Here is a 19,207-nt window from a genome sequence, read left to right on the forward strand (position 1 = left end):
TTTAAAATTCCTAGGTCAAATATTTGAATCAAAATAATCTCATATTATCCATATTTAACCAAATCTTTAAATTTTGATAACATATCATGTTACCAATCAGAAAAATCAAATTTAGGCAATAAAAACGAGTTATGGTAATTATATAAATAAAAATCTAAACTGAAAATCGAATTTTTAGCTGACAGACAAGTCAACTCGTTGAGTCTATACATGGACTCGTCGAGTTCACTATTCAGACAGCAAAATTCAACTATCTTCTGCTTTGGCCAGATCAATAATGCATCATATTCAATTGAAAAACGACCTAGGCTCTGATACCATTGATGGGTTTTGAGCACTACAACATTTCTATAGTGGACATGCAACCCTAATTGTTTTGGATCTAAGTTTTTCTCTATTGAACATAAAAATACAAACTCTAAAGCAGTAAACCTATGGAGTAGCATATAATTTCGAAAATCATATATAAACTAGGGTTAGAACATTACCTTGTTTGTTATAATGTAATAACAAGAACAATCCATGACCTTGAAAGCTTAGTGCCCCAATTGTTGCACCTCTAATGGAGTCACAAATACTTTACACAATAAGGATGACTTGGAGAGGTAGAAATCGGCCACCTTAGGGTTTCATAAATCATAAGGCCGAAAATCCTTAGTCATGGGGTCTATTTATAATTGTGGCTGCTAGGGTTTTAGGTGGAAACCTTAATATGACTACTTAAGCCTTAAGCGGCTCATGTATACTTTCTAGAATACTCCTTGGACGAATTCTTTGTAGGCTTCCCATAGAATTCTTCCAATCTTATTCCAAGGTGATCCATCAGCCTAATTGTAACTATCAATGATTTGCAATACCAGTCCACATTCATTTAATCAGTCTCTTTTTATTTCAAAATTAATTCCAAATTAATTTCTTATCAATACTAATTAAATAATATGATTTCCAAATAATGTATTAATCTTATAATATATTAATAAAACCATTTTGAGTACCAATTAATTATTCATGTAATAAATCATACTCTCTCTCCACTTGCCATCCTATCAAGTTGCATTAGTGAAGGCAACCCAAAAGGAACATGCTCATAATCAAATCAAGTACATACCAAAAATAGTTATGGGCTTAGACACCTAATCCAACACTTTATGGAGTAATGGACCTTATTCAGCCCAAATTTGTAGTGGTAGCAACTTTCTTAACGGATTAAGACCAAATGGGTGAAAAGAGGAAGTCTGGGGAGTACGCTGTACGTACTCCCAACTACGCACCATGTAGCGCTGAGCCACCCAGATGCATGCATGACTAGTTGTCTCCCAATGTAGAGGGAGGTACGCCTATCATACGCGCTGGGTGTTGACTTTCTTTGACTTTTAGGGTTTAAGGTCAAGATGTGGACTTTTGAGGGGCAAAATGGTCTTTTACCCTCTTGAGCTTTAGTAGAGAAACTTGGTCTAACATTTTAAGGTTTATTCATGTCAATTATTAATTAGAGGTATATGTGACATATGCTAGGCGGAGACTAGACCGGCAGTTTGGGTGCATGATTTACTTGCTTTACTTGCGAGGTAAGTCTTCTCACTATACTTACCTGTGTGGTAATCTATTTGTGACCAAAGGGTCCGATTTGTGTTATTAACCAGAGGGTCTTATTTGTTTATAGATATGTGTTATTGTGCATTTTGTTCTTGTGATTTGTGCTATTACATTATGATGTGCATATATTGAGTTATGACGAAGGGTCCATACCAAGCCGTGAGACCGGAGGGTCTTCACTGAGACACATGACCGGAGGGTCCATATCGAGTCGTAAGACCAGAGGGTCCTTACCAAGACATAGCCATGTGAGGCTAATTATTTGTATATGTCATATTTTGGGGAACTCACTAAGCATCGTACTTACAGTGGTAGTGTAAAATGTGTTTCAGGTACATCTCAGGATCGTGGGAAGGCATCGGCATGATTGTACACACCAGCTTGATGATTTGTGTTTATGTGGATTCTGGGATATTTGAAAAACAATTTTTTATGTTTTGTGTTTGAGAAAATTTCAAATTTGGCATGAGAAATGTTAAACTATGTTTTATGTGAAACTTTTAAAATGAAAATTTAGAGTGTTACAACAATCATCAACTTTGGTTTTATCCACGGTTTTAAAAAGCTCGCCATGGCTTAAATACTTGTACTTAACGTCACGCCTAGAAAAAATGTCGCTTCAAGTCATGTGTATATATATATATATATATATATATATATATATATATATATATTATATACAAAATTGTCACCATAGGTTACAGCATAACAAACGTCATGACTCACAACAACTCATAAGGTTTGAGGCTTGACATGGTCAGCCACGATGCACCTCACGTTATTTAGAACATTGGTTATAACTATGCAAACTTACTATATCATACATTAATGATGAAGTATGGGTTTGACTATACAAAGGCACATGTAATCATACAAGAATAACCCATTGTGGTTTCAACTAGCATTCCATTTAATTGTAACTAAATATACCAGTATACGTATCATTAGATATTGATCATAATGGTAACTGTCATACAATTCCATGATAACCATACATTTGGATACCAAGTTATCAATAAAAGAATCATGGTTACTCACATTAGGGTTTTAATTAAGTATGAGTTCCTAATTCTTGTAGTTCCTTATCAAAATTTGTCTCTAAAGTTGTTAAAATAGCGTATCATGGTTGAGTATCAAAACTCAACGATACAACTAGCATTCCAACACCTTAAACCAAATTAGAGTGTAGCTCATTACTTCTAATTTCACATAAAAACACTTCATATTTGTTTTGAAATATTTTAAACTAGCAAACAAGTAATTACTCCCTTACTTGTCCTTATGTATCAAGTTTTTTAGCGTCCAAAGACATATAAAGTTAGAGTTCACAAAACCTTTTCAATCCACTATCACAACTAAGAATCATTTAAAGAACATATGAGTTTACGAGGTTGCGAGTAAAGATAAGGTATCCTATGAATTCTCCTTGATTTCTCCTCAAATTTCTTCAATATGGTGTTGAGTAGCCTTTAGAGATGTTCTCCTATATCCACCCTTAAGACCAGGACTAGTATAATCATTTACCACTTTATACAAACATTCACCACATATGTTCCAACACACTTTGTACAAATTTCTAGTTAATTCTACCCATATATGAATCTTCAACGAGGTGTACATAACAAAGTTGAATCAAGAAGAATCCCAACTACTTGTTTGTATTTGCAAGTATTAGGTTTCCAACCCCTTATCTACTATTCCATTCTTTTTCGTTCAATTAAAAATTTAAGCACAATTTGCAAGACATCATAGCACCACAAAGGAAACGACATAAAATTAGTTTGGAACAAAAGTTACAAATATTTTTAGTGTAGTTCTTACGCATATTTTTAAACTAGTCTTACGAAGATTTTTCGACAGGTCAATATCTTTGAAATACTTATGTTGAAGATTTTCGAGCATGATGTTATCTAAATTTGGATAAATGTAACATATATAATTATATAAACAAAACTTACAAAACAACATGACCTCATTATATATTCATTTTCTCAACCATCTTTTTCATTTTTTCAAATTTGTTTTTCATTTTTTTTGAATGTGCTCCTCACCCAAGGATTTTTGAAATTGTAAGCCCTCTATGAAAAAAGAAAGTTAAATAAAAGGACTGAAAAAAGTTCAAAAGTTACTGATTTTTCCGAAGAACAAATTGGCCAAGTAAAAGGAAACTTTTGGATTTTACAAAGTAAATAGTTTTTTAAGAACTGATTAGTAGTTAGAAGTTAGTATCACCAAATTAATAGAATTCATCAATATTCAGATTAGAACTTAGGATCTACAATCTAAGAGGCAAAGTATCTACCAACAGGACTAGTCTCACATTGACAAATAAATGACTCTCGACTCACACAAGTTATCAACATCTTTATTTATGAGAAATTAAGTAACTAACCATAATTATAGTGTAGTTGAATAAATAAACTAAAAAAAATTGTTTTATCAAGAATAAGCACTTGGTTCGAAATGAGCATTCCGGATAAAGAAAACACTTGTTCCGACAAAAGTGCATTTTGTACCGACATTCTGTAAATTTCAAATCAACATTTCAGATTCCAAACTAAAATATCAGATTTTAGAAAATAAATACCACCAAAATTTCAGGAATACGAACAAAATCCGATGAACAATTACGGAATTTCGAGAAAAAAAAATCATTTTTTACTTAAATCTAATAAAATGTTAAAAAAAATTGTGAACTATATACGGTATTAATGCATAAAATTAGACATTTTTATTGATGCGCTCATTCCCACACCATAGACTCCGAATCATGGGTCTTTTGGGACACAACACAAGCCACATACATGGCCTAACTTTTTTGTTGCTAACTCAGCGTAACACGAAAGGGATCAAGACCATGTAGAAACCTCTAACACCTACATGTATTCTTGGAATTGATCTGATACAACCCAAAATCATCCCACATCTCTCCCATAAACGTTCAGTACATGGTAGCATGAATCTTAATAACCCTAAAAATACAAGGTTGTTATGGACTCCGGGGCCACCACACATATCCATAATGACGCAAGTATTCTTCATTTTGTTTGTAATAATCAAAGTATTTTTTATTATGTGTTGGTTGGGATGGATCATTTCTTATGGTTTCTCAATGTGGCGATTCCACATTTCTTAGTCCCAATTCTGACTGTGCTTTATACTTTCATAATGTTCCTATAACTCATAAAATCTTAAAAAACATATTATTTTTGTTTGAAAATTTACTATAGATAACAAAGGTTCTAAAGAATTTAATGAATATGGTTTCTATTTTCATTGTGAAAACTTGAAATATCATGTCACAAAGCTGACTCCTCAATCGCTTGCCTTTGTCACTTAATATGTGTGGCACCAACGTCTAGGTCATCCAAATGATTGATTGTTTTAGTATTTACTTTCTAGTTCTACTATTTCATTTAATAAATGGAAGGGTCGCATGCTTTTCTCGACGTGTGAAACTGGAAAACATGTGTGTCTTCCTTTTCATATTTCTACTTTTGTTGTTTCATTTCATTTTGATGTAATTCAGTCAAATGTTTGGAAATCTCTGATACCTAGTTCTAATGAATTTTCGTTTTACATGAATGAAAGTAAGAGAAGCAAAATTGTATAGTGGGATACATGCAAATAATTTTAAATGAGGACTTCGAATATCATATGGCTAAGCTCCTTTTTGTATGACCTAAAAGTTGTAATTTTCTTGGCCGTAGTGGCCACAAAAAGTAGGCAAAAGCTTGTTTTTCATGAGTTTGATATAAAGTTACGATTTCCTACAGTCCATAGCCAATAAATGATTTGTATACAATTAAGGGGAAACTACACATAATAATAATAATAATAATAATAATAATAATAATAATAATAATAATAATTATTATTATTATTATTATTATTATTATTATTATTGAATTTTTAGGCAAATGATGCAACAATGATATGTCAAATGGAGAACTGAGGGGGAAAAATATAATATACATGTTTCAACATACAAATAGTTTTAATAATGACTTAACCCTTATAGCAAAATTAAAACATGAAATCATTTATCATTGGAAGAAGAATATATCCTTATATCGATTCTCTGAGGTTATTTGCGACTAATAAACCTTTAAAGCCATATAGGAATTTGAAATTAAAAAAGATTTAGAAGATATTCAACATTGGTCTAGTTGGTTTGTGTAACACCGTTAAATTTCAAACAATTTTTCATTTAATTTTAATAAAACATTTCATTTCCAAATCATCCCAAAATCATATATACAATATTTTCACCAAAAACACAATACAAAAACCATATCCCAAGATCTCAAAACATGTCATCTGCAAGTGTGTACTGATCATGCCGATGCCTTCCCGCGATCATCACTAGTACCTGAAACACATAACACACAAACAGTAAGCATAAATGCATAGTGAGTTCCCCAAAATACCATATACAACACATACGCCTTTTTAGGCCATAACTCTATATGATCTCCAATCCAAGTGTCTCAAGGGATTTCCATCCCATAACTCTGTTGACCTTCCGACCCATACTTTGTTGACATTCCGGTCTATATCATCATACTTATATCATAACATATCACATATATAACATGCATCACATAAACATCATACACATAAGACCTTCCGGTAACACCTAGTTACCCCATCGGGTATGGCATAGTGAGAAGACTCACTTCGCTGATGTCGGATAATCACTCGAGCTCGATTCCCCGATGTATCTCCTCCTATATCATAAGTACATCTCTAATTAATACCTTCCTGACTTAGTTTGAATCCATTCTGACTCACCGAGTCACTCACCCAACTCGGTGAGTCATCCACTGATCTGAGTCACATGACAACCCGCTCCGACTTGTCGAATCTGCTCATGGACTCGACGAGTTCGTTTCATGCACAACCTCAAACAACATTCTGTGGTCAGATCTATTCCTCTAATCCTTAGATCTAACCTTTCCAAGCTCAATAATCACGTAAAGTCTCTATCTTGATGTACATGCAACATCTATATGACCATATATGATGATTTAGCCCCAAATACCACAACCCAAGGTCATAACCTCTATTGCTCTGCATAAAGCTTGATGAGTGAGGCTCTCTGGACCTCTATGGATCTAGATCCAGAGCCTTATCACCAGAAAGGGACTATTTGGACATCAAATCAACCTAACAAAGGCCACAAGAAACCCTAAATCCAAATATACTTCATAAAAGAGAAGATGAGCCGAATTAATACCTCAAATGCGATGATCTTAGCTTCAAATCCACAAAATAGCAACCTCCTTTGCTTCCTCTTGGTTAGGACCTCCTTCTTCTTGCTAAACAACACCACAAAGGTCAAGAATGGCTTCCTTTCTCTCTCAAAACGCTCAAGCACTCTAGGGTTTCTCTCTATGGACTGGTAGCCGCAAATGAAGGCCATAAGGGCCTTTAATTAGGTCCCAAACCCGACAAATTAGGGTTTCTCTCTGACTCGGCGAGTCGCTCCCCTGACTCGTCGAGTCCCCTCATTGACCACGTCATCCAGTCGCGTCCAGACTCGACGATTTTGAGCACCAACTCATCGAGTCACCCTACATAATTAAAGAAATGCAACATAAATCAATATACCTGGGAAATTGGGTGTTACAGTTTGCTTATTGAACTCATGTCTAGCTTATTTTACTTAGACCTAACGTGTTTTTCTGCTATAATGATAGACTAATCACCTTTTACTTATGTTTGGTGAAGATGCGTTTGATACTTATATGTTGATTTTCATATTGGATTATTATTATTGATCTTAGTTGTGTTTGATATAATTAAAACCTAGAATGTTTTAGTTCTAGTTTATATTGCTGATAAATCAGATTTTGTGTATTAATTGATCATAATAATTGCATGAATCTATATACTAATTGTTTATGATCATTAGATAACTAGAGCTAAGATTAATCACATCTTAGTTTAATTAATTAAAGCTAGAAACTTCAACTGTGTTAGAGAGCATAATTAGTATTGAGTTGTGCTTGGTTGCTTGAATTGATCATAAGAGTAACTCATATCATTTATAGTTCAATTGTGTTATTATCAATTTAGTATTTAACTCGTGTATGGTCATTGCTTTGTCATTCATAAATTAATAAGCCTAGATTTTAGATCATAATAGCTAGATAATTGGTAATCAATATAATTTGTCCATGAGAAACCAATCATAAGAGAAAGTGAAATTGGATCTCAAGAGAAGTATTCTTTTAATTCTTGAAGTTTAATTGTTTTCGTTGCTTGCTTGTTTGCTAGTTGATAGTAAGTTATTTTGATCTTGCAAAATCAATAAAAACTAACCTCCCCGGTTATAGTTTGTTTAATAGATTAATTAAAAGTAGCTAATTTTATTAATTGAATTTCGTTCCCTGGGCTCAACACCTGACTTACCTAAGCTATTCTATAATATGACTATGTCCATTGTCTATAGGTACATAATTAGCTATGTAGTTAGGTTTATAAATTTAAAACTAATAGATACTTTTGTACACATCATTCATGTTTGCTCGTTTAAATTAGCCGAACAAACGAACGAACACGAACGTATAAACGAACGGATTTTGTTGTTCATGTTCGTTCGTTTAACAAATTACATTGGTTATGTCCGTTCGTTTATGTTAATGAACATGCTAAATGAATATAAACAAACGAATATAAACGAACAAAGATAAACAAACACAATTGAACATATATAAACATAAAGAAACATATAATGTAGTAATGTAATAGAACACAATTGAACATATATATGAACATAAATAAATTTAAATGAACGAACATAAACGTACGTAAAGAAATGCTCACTAACATAAATAAGCGAACAAAAACATTGTTAATGTTCGTTCGTTTAACTAACGAACATGAATTTATTTTCATGTTTGTTCATTTATTAAATAAACGAACATAAACAAACTTTTCGCTGAACGTTTTGTTCGTTTACAACACTATGAACACCAAATATAACCAATTAAACGTTACGGCAGTACCAACACGACCCATCTTTAACTTCAAGATTAAACCTCAACAAAGAGGGACACAGAAACATAAAAATGGGTGAAGAGATCATGAGCAATGGCACAACAAGGCTTCGTGATTGGAACAATTTGACTAGAGATTTGATAATGGTGCCTGAAACATAGATGAATTAAGGTACACCAACTTTGTTATGTTGTCTTGTACAAAAAAACATCATTTGATACTATGTTTTGTTTTCAATTAAATCATTACATCTTATTTTATTTTTTAATTTTGATACCCAGAAAATGATGTAAAAAAATATATCACATGAGTATCTCATGTTAGTATCACATCATTAAAAACCAACACATCACCATATCATATCATTTGGTAATTAGGTTGATCAATTAAATGGTTAACATTGAAACAAATTGAAAAATATGGCCAAAATTATTATTTTTTGTACATTGTACTTTGTATAAAAATAACGGTCTTTTGTGGCTTTTACCCTATAAAAAACTATAAAAATCTCGTTATTAGACCACCTTTTCATTGTTTTTCAAACTTGTTCATCATCGAGGATTTCGAAATTGATACCCCTCTATGACAAATTAAAACTTCAAACAAGGGGAACGCAAAGATAGTGTTCGGAAATTATTGATTTGTCCATTAAAAACTAAATTTGCGAAGTAATGGCAGATTCTCGATTTCACAAAACAGATGGTTATTATATAATTAATATCTTTTAGCAAATATGGTCATTAAACTTAATATTCTTTTTTAATAGTTAATGTATTATTCAAGGGATTTTTAATATGTGCATTAAAACACATATAAGGTTAAGGGGTATGGTTACCACCAGCATACTCAAAAAGTGAAGCCACGTTAGCACCATATCACCTTCACTACTAACCTACTATCAACCCACTAACCCTTAGAAATGATTACTACTCCACATCATTTTTTTTTCTTTTTTATATTTTTGAATAATGTTAAATGAAATTAAAAAATAATTCAAATAAAACACACATTAAAAACATTAAATTAAAAAACATTGCATTAATTTTTAAACACACAAACTTAAATCCTACAAAAATTTAAAAAACAACAATAAAAAAAAAATCCTAAATTACTTATTTTTCCTAAAATACTTAAACGACAAAAAAAAAAAAAAAAAAAAAAAAAAAACCTAAATTACTTATTTATCCTAATTTACTTAAAAAAACACACAACAACTAAAACATAACTATTAGAACCTAATCCGCATACTTAGCACAGACACGTTGTTGGATTTTGATAAATGTCGCGAGATTTTCGGAGTCGAGATCCGATAGGGGCTTCGAGTTTATGATTTGAAGATCTGTAAGAGCGATTTTTTAGCGACGAGCTTCCTCCGTGGATTCGTATTTTTTTTTTCTAGAAAACTTAAAGTTTTATCTATTGATTCCACAAGCCTGTCGTCGCTAGTTGCGGTTGCTTTCCCGCTTGAAGACGCCACCCGTTTTGCTTTGTTCCTTCCCGATGGTCGACGGAGTTGGACTTCAGGTGGACCGTCTCCCTCGGCAACATCGACGTCATCATTGAGGTCTAACCCAAAACTCGTGTCCGATTCTGAAGTTCTTGCTCTTTTGTTGGAGCCGGTGGTCGAGTCCGAATGCGATGTCTCCGGATTAAGGACCCATTTTGGACCTTTACGGCAAACTTCCCATGCTTTTTGGTGACCAAATGGTTTAACGTTGTTGGTCACTTTGAATTGGTAGCACGCGGTTGATAAAATGTTGAAATCGTTAGAACCACTTTTATGCATATTTTTTAGATTTTCAAATATGCCATTAAACTTTGTGCAAATCGCGCGAAGATCACGCCATTTCCCGTTGACTGTGTCGTAGGACCGATCCGTTTTCCTTCCAAGTAGCGTGTGAAAATGATCCAAAACAAGATTCCAAAAACTTTCTCCAGTTTGCGCGTTGCCTTTTGTCAAATCACAGGATATGAAAATCCAAGCTTTTGCTAAAGCTTCTTCCTCTTCTTCGTTCCAAGCCGTTGCTTTCTTTTTTCCTTTTCTTTTTGGTTACCTTCTTCGGGATGATTGTGGTGTTTCTTGGACAAGTACATCGTCGTTATCGAGGTTCACGGTGTGGGATGGAGATAATGGGACTTTGAGACGATTGAGTTTGGAATTGTGGAGAAGCTTCTTGTTGGAAACCTTGGAATTAGGGAATGAATTGTTGTTGTGGTCGTTGTTGTTGGAAGATTTGTGGGTTGTAGGGAAGGTTAGTGAATAGATGTTGTTGGATTGGAGAATTCAACAATTACATATAAGCTTGATAATCATTAGGAGTGTTTGGAGTTGGTGAAGTATTTTGGTTGGGATCCATTTTTTTGAAGAAAAGTAAAACAAAGTAGAAGTAATTTTTTTTTTATTTGGAAGTGTAAAGTGTTGGTAAAAGTGTATTATATATATATATATATATATATATATATATATATATATATATATATATATATACACACACACACACACGTAAAAGATGTTATTTAAATTTAAAATTATTATTTTTTGTTTAAGATGCAAACGGTCAAAAACACGCCCGTTACACACTCTCTCTCTTTTTGATTGAATGTCTTCGTCCGTGATACGCACCACGCCACAAGGCACCTACGCGCACTTGGGGCGGTGTTCACGCGTAGGTGACCTTGCCACCTCAGCCCCACGCGCAACCTAGTAACCTCCATACCGTTTAGCCTAAGAAATATTAATTAATGATAAATATTATTATAATTAAATGTAAAATACACGAATTATAAAAAATATTACCATAATTAAATATGAAATGAATTAATAATCTCCATAATAAATGTATTTTGAATTAATCATACTAATATTTTTCATAATTAATATTTCTTATAAATTACCTTAGGTATCCCATTTATTTATTATTATTGTAAAAAAAAAAATCTAAAAACAAACCATGTATTCTTGGTTCTTTATATATAAGCCGATATCCGTTGATAGCATATGTATATAAATAAAACTTTATGAGAAAATCTCAGTAATAATCTTGATGTCTTCGTTCGTTGTATCAAACCACGAAACCTCTTTAATCTTTATACATTGCTTCATATTACTTCTTTTGTTTTGTCATTAATTCACATTAATGTCGAGGTCATCGTTTGCTGTATCAACCCAAGAAGCAAATCCTAGTGTTCTTGAACAAAATGATGAACCCAAAATCTCAACTATTTTGATTTTTGAGCTAGAAATTGTGGGGCTTGACTGATAAGATATATATATATATATATATATATATATATATATATATATATATATATATATATATATATATATATATATATATATATATATATATATATATCCGGTAAGAAAATTTTTTTGGTAGGAAGGTAAGAAGTTTTTTTCTACATATTTTTTTGACGAATAAAATCAATGAATCACTAGATGATTCATTTGTAAGATGATTAACAAGAAAAAATTCCCAAAAAAAACATCTTTATGATTCATTTTTAAGTAAATTAAGAAAAAAAAAATTCATTTTTATGATAATTTTAGTGAATAATAACAAAATAATTATATAAATGAATCATCGAGATATTTTTTTGAGAATTTTTTCTTGTGAATCATCTTACAAATGAATCATCTAATGATCCATTTTGTTTGTTCGCGAAAAAAATATGTAGAAAAAAAACTTCTTACCTTCCTACCAAAAATTTCTTTCTTATTTGATCTTGACTCTCTCTCTCTCTCTCTCTCTATATATATATATATATATATATATATATATATATATTTGGTCTAATGGTCTCACAAAATTAGAATGGTCTCAAATGAACTCGAACATATATATATATATATATATATATATATATATATATATATATATATATATATATATATATATATATATATATATTCACACACACACACACACGTAAGTTCAATTGAGAAAATAAAAAAGGTTGAAAATGGGGAAATCATTATCAGCCACTCATTTAATCTAAGCATAAAAAGATACGGTGGTAAACTTGTAAATATGACAATAACCTTTAATCTCAAATACGTAACATCGATTTCTTTGTTGAATACTCCGAATTGGAATTTCCTATATTCGCAAACGAACTCAGTTGGAATCGGAATTTCTTCGTTGTTCATGAATTTGGAATCGGAGTTATGGACTCGCAGTCACAGTCGACAGTGAAGGACTCGTAATCGGTACTCACAAGTTCCCAATTAGATTTTCGGAAATCAAAATGAAAATGTGAAATCAATCAGACATGGGATGTCGCATCTGTAGTCAGAAGCTTTTGAAATTGGAACATATATTATAATCGGAATAATTCATGTCTAGATTATCGGTATTACAAAGAAATTTGGACTCAGGATTTCAAGGTTTCAAAGTTGAAATCAGAATTTTTGTTGGAATGCAATCAAAATCGGAATTGCACGCTTCAAAGCCGAAATCGGAAGTATATGATGATTTCGAATTGATAACTTGAATCAGAAGTATCCTGTTTTTAACATTTTTAAAAAAGTTAACATGTATGCACTACAACTGTTTGATAAAATGCACAAACTAAATTACCACGTTATATTCACATATGAATATGTTTTTTCACATAAATCAGTACATGATTATTAAAAACACAAAACAAATATACAAGTCTGTATGTTATTCATATGTTAATAACATATAAAAATTATATATATTTGTGAAACCCCCTTGTAATATTCATATGTGAATGTACTGTGTAATATTAATAAGTGAATATATAACCTAATATTTACAAGTGAATATACTTTGTAATATTCACATGTGATATACCATGTAATACCATGTAATATTCACATATGAAAATATCATTTAATATTCGTAAGTGAATATACCATCTAATATTCACAAGTGAATATACTATGTTAATATTCTCAAGTAAATGCATCGTTTAATATTTAAATATAAATATACTATGTTTATTATATGCTATATTTATATATGAATGATACTTAAATTGTAAAAAAAATTATATTTTTTATTCATAAGTGAATAACGAATATACTGTAATAAAACATGATACATTTTTATTCACTTATGAATAACAATAGCTGAAAATATAAAAAAATTATTTTATCTTAAAATTATATCAATATGGATATCTGTTTGTAGAGAATAAAAAATAATGAATTTTGGTATATTTAAAATCATTTTTCGATAAAAATAGCTTCTTAAAAATTAAAAAAAAAAACGAAAAATACTATGTTTTTGTATATATTAAGTTAATGATTAGCATAGTTTAAGGAAACATATTTTGTTGGAAAACACATGTCTATTCATTTCTCATTTCCGCTGGTACGACGGAGGCTTTTGCGGCAAAAATAAATGAGTAGCTGAGAATGATTCCTCCATTCTCAACCTTATTTTTTTGAATTTAACTCTTATATATATATATATATATATATATATATATATATATATATATATATATATATATATATATATATATATATATATATATATATATGTTAGGTGCATTATGTGCATTTATTTTTGCACAACTTTTAGTCCCTTTTATGCATGTATTTAGCTTAGTTATAATTCATTATTCTTGCATTATTATCATATTCATGTTAGTCTCTAGAACAACCTTATTTTCACACTTTCATGTCTCTTTCAGGTAAACCGGAGGGTGGATCGCGCTTTTGGATGTGTCGGGGAGCATTGATGAAGATTGCGGGATGATCGAGTGTAAAACAGAAGAATTGAGAAAATCAAGTCTGAATTCGGAGTCATAGGGCTACACGGGGCGTGTTGGGTTTGCCCTAGAAATCCAACATGGGGCATGTTTGACCATTCCAGGCACTTTGACTTCACTGAACATGACCCATGTTCATTTAGCCTGTTTGGACTCATGGCGTATTAGTCGAGATGAACACTTTTGAGCATCGTACTTTGGAATTGGAATCGAGGATTGATGGCTATGTTTTTAGTCAACATGACCCGTGTTGATTTACTCTATTTTAACACGGGCCGTGTTCGACTTAAAAACTGTCTTTTGGCAGTTTTTTTTCCATTTTTCATGTCGGGAATTTGTTCATTTTGGGGCACAACAGAACATACCATAGCACTTTTGGAGAGGAGAATTCAAAGGTTTTGGCAAGGGTTTGTCCATTAATCATTTTGAAACATATTAATTTCTTCTTTGTAAGCACTTTAATACTTAATTTCTTCTTTTAAACTTGTTAATCTTGTTCTAGCCATGTGTGGCTAAAACCCTAACTTCTCCAACTTTATGTCTTGACATTTGGATGTGATTTCAATCATATGACTTGATGTTTGCTTTTAAATTTTCTATCTAGTGAATTTGATTTTGTCTTAATCGAATGTTTGATTCTAATTGTGATTCTTATTGGCCATTTGAATTACGGTTAGATCATTCAAGTTATTTAATTGCAAAATCCATAATTGTTTTGTAAATTGGACTAGGTTACAAGCACTAATTTGATTTCTATTGAATGAATTTAGTGTAAATCTTTTCACACACTTTTACACTCCCGAGCTTGTGAGGAGTATTGAGTGTTGTTGGGAACATTCACATAAAGTTTAAAGCAACCTTTCAATGTAATTCTAAGAGCTTGTTTAGATTAGGTTAGTAAGGTTAGGCTTAATCAAAGAGCTTGTTTTGGTTAATTATTGTGGTGAATGGGAAGTGTTAGAGCTTGTTAACACTTTCAAGTACCAACTTAGATAGAACTAAACAAATATCTTGTCATCCATGTAATCACATTGCTAATTTGTCTTGCATAGAGTTGGAGTACTTATAAATCTTGAATTTATTTCACTTAATCAATTGCTTACTCATTAATTTAGCTCTTATTTGAATCATTGCATTTAAATCCCCCTCTTTTGTGATCATATTGTACCTTGCACAAAAAGGTATAAGCATTTGTCTCGTGTCTCTGTGGATTGACCCTGCTTACCTTGTATTACGTTTTTAGTGCAAAGTAACAGTGTTTTTGGAGTCATTTTTACCCCTTTATTTGTTTGGTTTGACACCCTAACAAATTGGCGCCGTTGCCGGGGAGACCTCTTATGAGTACCGCAAAAACAAAAATAGATGTAGCCAATGGTACTTCATCTATGGAGTTCGATGGTGAGGTGATTAACTTTAATATCTTTGAATCCATGCGTTATCCTAGTGATATTCATTCTTTAAACTTCATAGATGTTATTGATATATGTACTAATAATTGCTTTGAGATGTCAAGCCAAGATGTGCTAACCGCTATCTTGAGGAAACATTTGGATGAGATAGGGATTACGAATTTGGCTGACAAGTACACATTGGAGGATGAATTGATTAAAGTAATCAAATACTTGGAAAAAGCATAACCCATGAGAGTTGAACCACCCCACATGAAGCTAAAAAGTTCCAATTTGAAACTTCTCCCATCCATAGTACAATCACTGACTCTTGAGTTAAAGCTCTTCCTGACCATCTCAAGTATCACTATCTTGTAGAGGAAAAGACATTACCGATGATAATTTCCAACAAGTTGTCTATTGCAGAAGAAGATGAGTTGGTGACCTTGTTGAAAAAGTATAAGAAAGCTATTGGGTGGATAATTGCTGATATAAAAGGGTTGAGCCCTTTCTTGTGTATGCATAAGATTCTCATGGAGGAATACTTCAAACCAACTCAAGAGGTACAGAGAAGATTGAATCCACCCATGATGGAGGTGGTAAAGAAAGAAATCATGAAACTTTTGGATGCAGGTATGATCTACCCTATCTTAGACAGTAAACCGGTGACCCCTGTTCAGGTAGTCCCGAAAATAGCCGATGTCAAAGTTGTAAAGAATTCCGAGGGAGATTTGGTGCCAACCCGTGTGCAAAACAGGTGGAGGGTTTGTATTGACTATAGAAAGTTGAATGCCTCAATGAGAAAAGACCATTTTCCTTTTCCATTTATTGACCAAATGTTAGAGAGATTGGCGGGTAAATCTCATTACTGTTGTTTGGATGGTTTCTCGGATTTTCATCAAATTCCGGTAGCCCCGGAAGACCAAGAGAAAACCACCTTCACTTGTCCCTTTGGCACATTTTCTTATAGGCGTATGCCTTTTGGTCTATGCAATGTACCCACGACATTTCAGAGATGCATGGTGAGCATTTTTTCTGAATATGTTGAAAACATCATTGAAGTTTTCATGGATGATTTCACAGTGTATGGAAACTCCTTTGATGAATGTTTAAGCAATCTAGAATTTTTTTGCAAAGGTGCATTGACACAGACCTTGTACTTAACTATGAAAAATGCCATTTCATGGTTGACAAAGGATTGATTTTAGGTCATATTGGGTCCCAAAAGGCTTGGAAGTTGACAAAGCCAAGATAGATGTTATCAAGAGTCTTCCTTACCCGACAAATGTTCGAGAAGTTCATTCGTTTCTTGGCCATACAGGTTTCTATCGGCGGTTCATCAAATATTTTTCAAAGATTACAGTACCGATGTGTCAACTACTCCAAAAAGATGCTGAATTTGCGTTTACTCAGCCATGCAAGGATGCCTTTGATCGTTTGAAGGATTTACTCACCTCTACTCCAATCATCCAACCACATAATTAGGAGCTCCCGTTTGAGATTATGTGCGATGCTAGCAATACCGCGGTTGAGGCGGTTTTGGGACAAAAGGTTGACCGAGCTCATCATGTCATCTACTATGCATCCAAGACCTTGGATAGTGCACAAAGCAACTACATCACAACAGAGAAAGAGTTACTTGCTATTGTATTTGCTCTAGAGTAGTTCCGACAGGACCTCCTTGGAACTAAAGTGATGATATATCGGGACGATGCAGCCATAAAGCACTTACTTAAAAAGAAAGATTCGAAGTCGAGATTAATACGGTGGATGCTGCTTTTGCAAGAGTTCGATATTGAGATCAAGGACAAGACTGGAAAGGAGAGTTTAGTTGCGGATCATCTAAGTCGCATCATATCACCCGAAGATGGTATACCAATCTGTGACACATTTCCAGACTAGTATCTATTTGTAGCCAAAGAAGCACCATGGTATGCAAATATCGTCAATTATTTGGTCAAAATTCAATTTCCCCCAGATTCATCCCGTTGGCAAAAAGATAAAATCAAGAAGGAGGCCAAGCGATACATATGGGACGAGCCGTACCTTTGGATGTACTGTGCAGATCAAATAATATGACGGTGTGTTGAGCGGAAAGAAGTACAACCTATCCTTAATTTTTGCCATTCTTATGCTTGTGGTGGTCACTTTGGATGCCAAAGGACAGCTAGGAAAGTATTAGACAATGGATTCTTTTGGCCTTCTATATTTCATGATTCTTATGTGTTTTGTGCACATTGCGAAAAGTGCCAAAAATCTCGGTCTTTAAGCTCTAGGAATCAAATGCCCTTACTCCCATTTTAGTGTGTGAGATATTTGATGTATGGGGTAGTGACTTTATGGGACCATTTCCGCCCTCTTTTGGTTGTTCATACATTTTATTGGTAGTGGACTATGTGTCCAAATGGGTGGAGGCTAAGGCCACACGTACTAATGATTCCAAAGTTGTGGTAGATTTTCTTAAGGTATAGATTTTCTCACGGTTTGGCACACCAAAGGCGCTCATAAGTGACCGCGGGACCCATTTCTGTAATAGGATGCTCGAAGCTGTTTTGAAGAAGTATGGGGTAACACACAAAGTCTGAATAGCTTATCATCCCCAAACCAATGGACAAGCCGAGATCTCAAACAGGCAAATGAAAAGAATCTTGGAGAAAACGGTCAACCTAAACCACAAAGATTGGAGCATAAGACTAGATGATGCCTTATGGGCATACTATACTGACTTTAAAACCCCCATTGGTATGTTCCCATATAGGTTGGTGTTTGGAAAAGCATGCCATTTTCCGGTTGAGCTTGAACATAAAGCTTTTTGGGCTGTAAAGAAATTCAATTTGAATGAAGATGAGGTGGGAAACAAAAGGAAGCTAGACATTCAAGAGTTAGAGGAGATTCAGAATGATGCGTATGAAAGAAACATGATTTATAAAGAAAAGACAAAAGCGTACCATGACAAAATGATCTCCCGGAAGACCTTTGTGCAAGGAAAAAAGGTGCATCTTTACCACTCAAGGTTCAAGTTAATTTTAGGGAAGTTACGATCAAGATGGGTTGGTCCTTTCGTGGTCACAAGGGTATTTGACCATGGTGCGGTGGAAATCACGAGCAAGAAAACCGGTAAAACATTCAAAGTTAATGGTCATAGATTGAAGCCGTTTTATGAAGGATTTGAGGTGAAGAATGAGGAGGTTTATGTGTTGGAGAACCCTACGTACCAAGACTAAAGCATATTCGGTGGAAAAGTCGAGCCAACGACTTAAAACAAGGGCAGCTAACCGGGAGGCAACCCGGGGGTATTTTCATCAGTTTTCGTTAAAAAATTTTGTTGCTTGCATTTTTATGGTTTTTAATGTTCCAAATGTGCTTTTTCATTGTTTTCAAACAAAAAAAGGACATTGGGATGCAAAAGCATTTCATTTCAAAGAGATGGAATTTTTAAGTTCAAAAAGTGGGGAATAGCATACAAAGAGAAA

At 33.1% G+C, this 19,207-nt stretch overlaps 1 protein-coding gene across 1 annotated transcript; it reads left to right on the forward strand.

Annotated features, from left to right (window-relative positions):
- The first annotated feature begins 17,237 nt into the window (after positions 1 to 17,237).
- On the forward strand, positions 17,238 to 18,958 carry LOC145040083 (uncharacterized). The gene is made up of 2 exons (XM_078988067.1): positions 17,238 to 17,395; positions 18,493 to 18,958. The coding sequence occupies exons 1-2, from the start codon at positions 17,238 to 17,240 to the stop codon at positions 18,956 to 18,958; spliced, it is 624 nt and encodes a 207-aa protein (XP_078844193.1).
- Positions 18,959 to 19,207: the final 249 nt, after the last annotated feature.

Source organism: Lactuca saligna, chromosome 4 (genome assembly GCF_052625555.1).
Source record: "Lactuca saligna cultivar CGN05327 chromosome 4, ASM5262555v1, whole genome shotgun sequence".
NCBI classification, from domain to species: domain Eukaryota; kingdom Viridiplantae; phylum Streptophyta; class Magnoliopsida; order Asterales; family Asteraceae; genus Lactuca; species Lactuca saligna.

Excerpts from the sequence above, each read along its gene's own strand:
- LOC145040083 (XM_078988067.1), top strand. The coding sequence starts at position 17,238 with ATGTGCGATGCTAGCAATACCGCGGTTGAGGCGGTTTTGGGACAAAAG. Across the intron at positions 17,396-18,492 it reads GCTATTGTATTTGCTCTAGA|GTTGGTGTTTGGAAAAGCAT; the intron begins GTAGTTCCGACA and ends GTTCCCATATAG.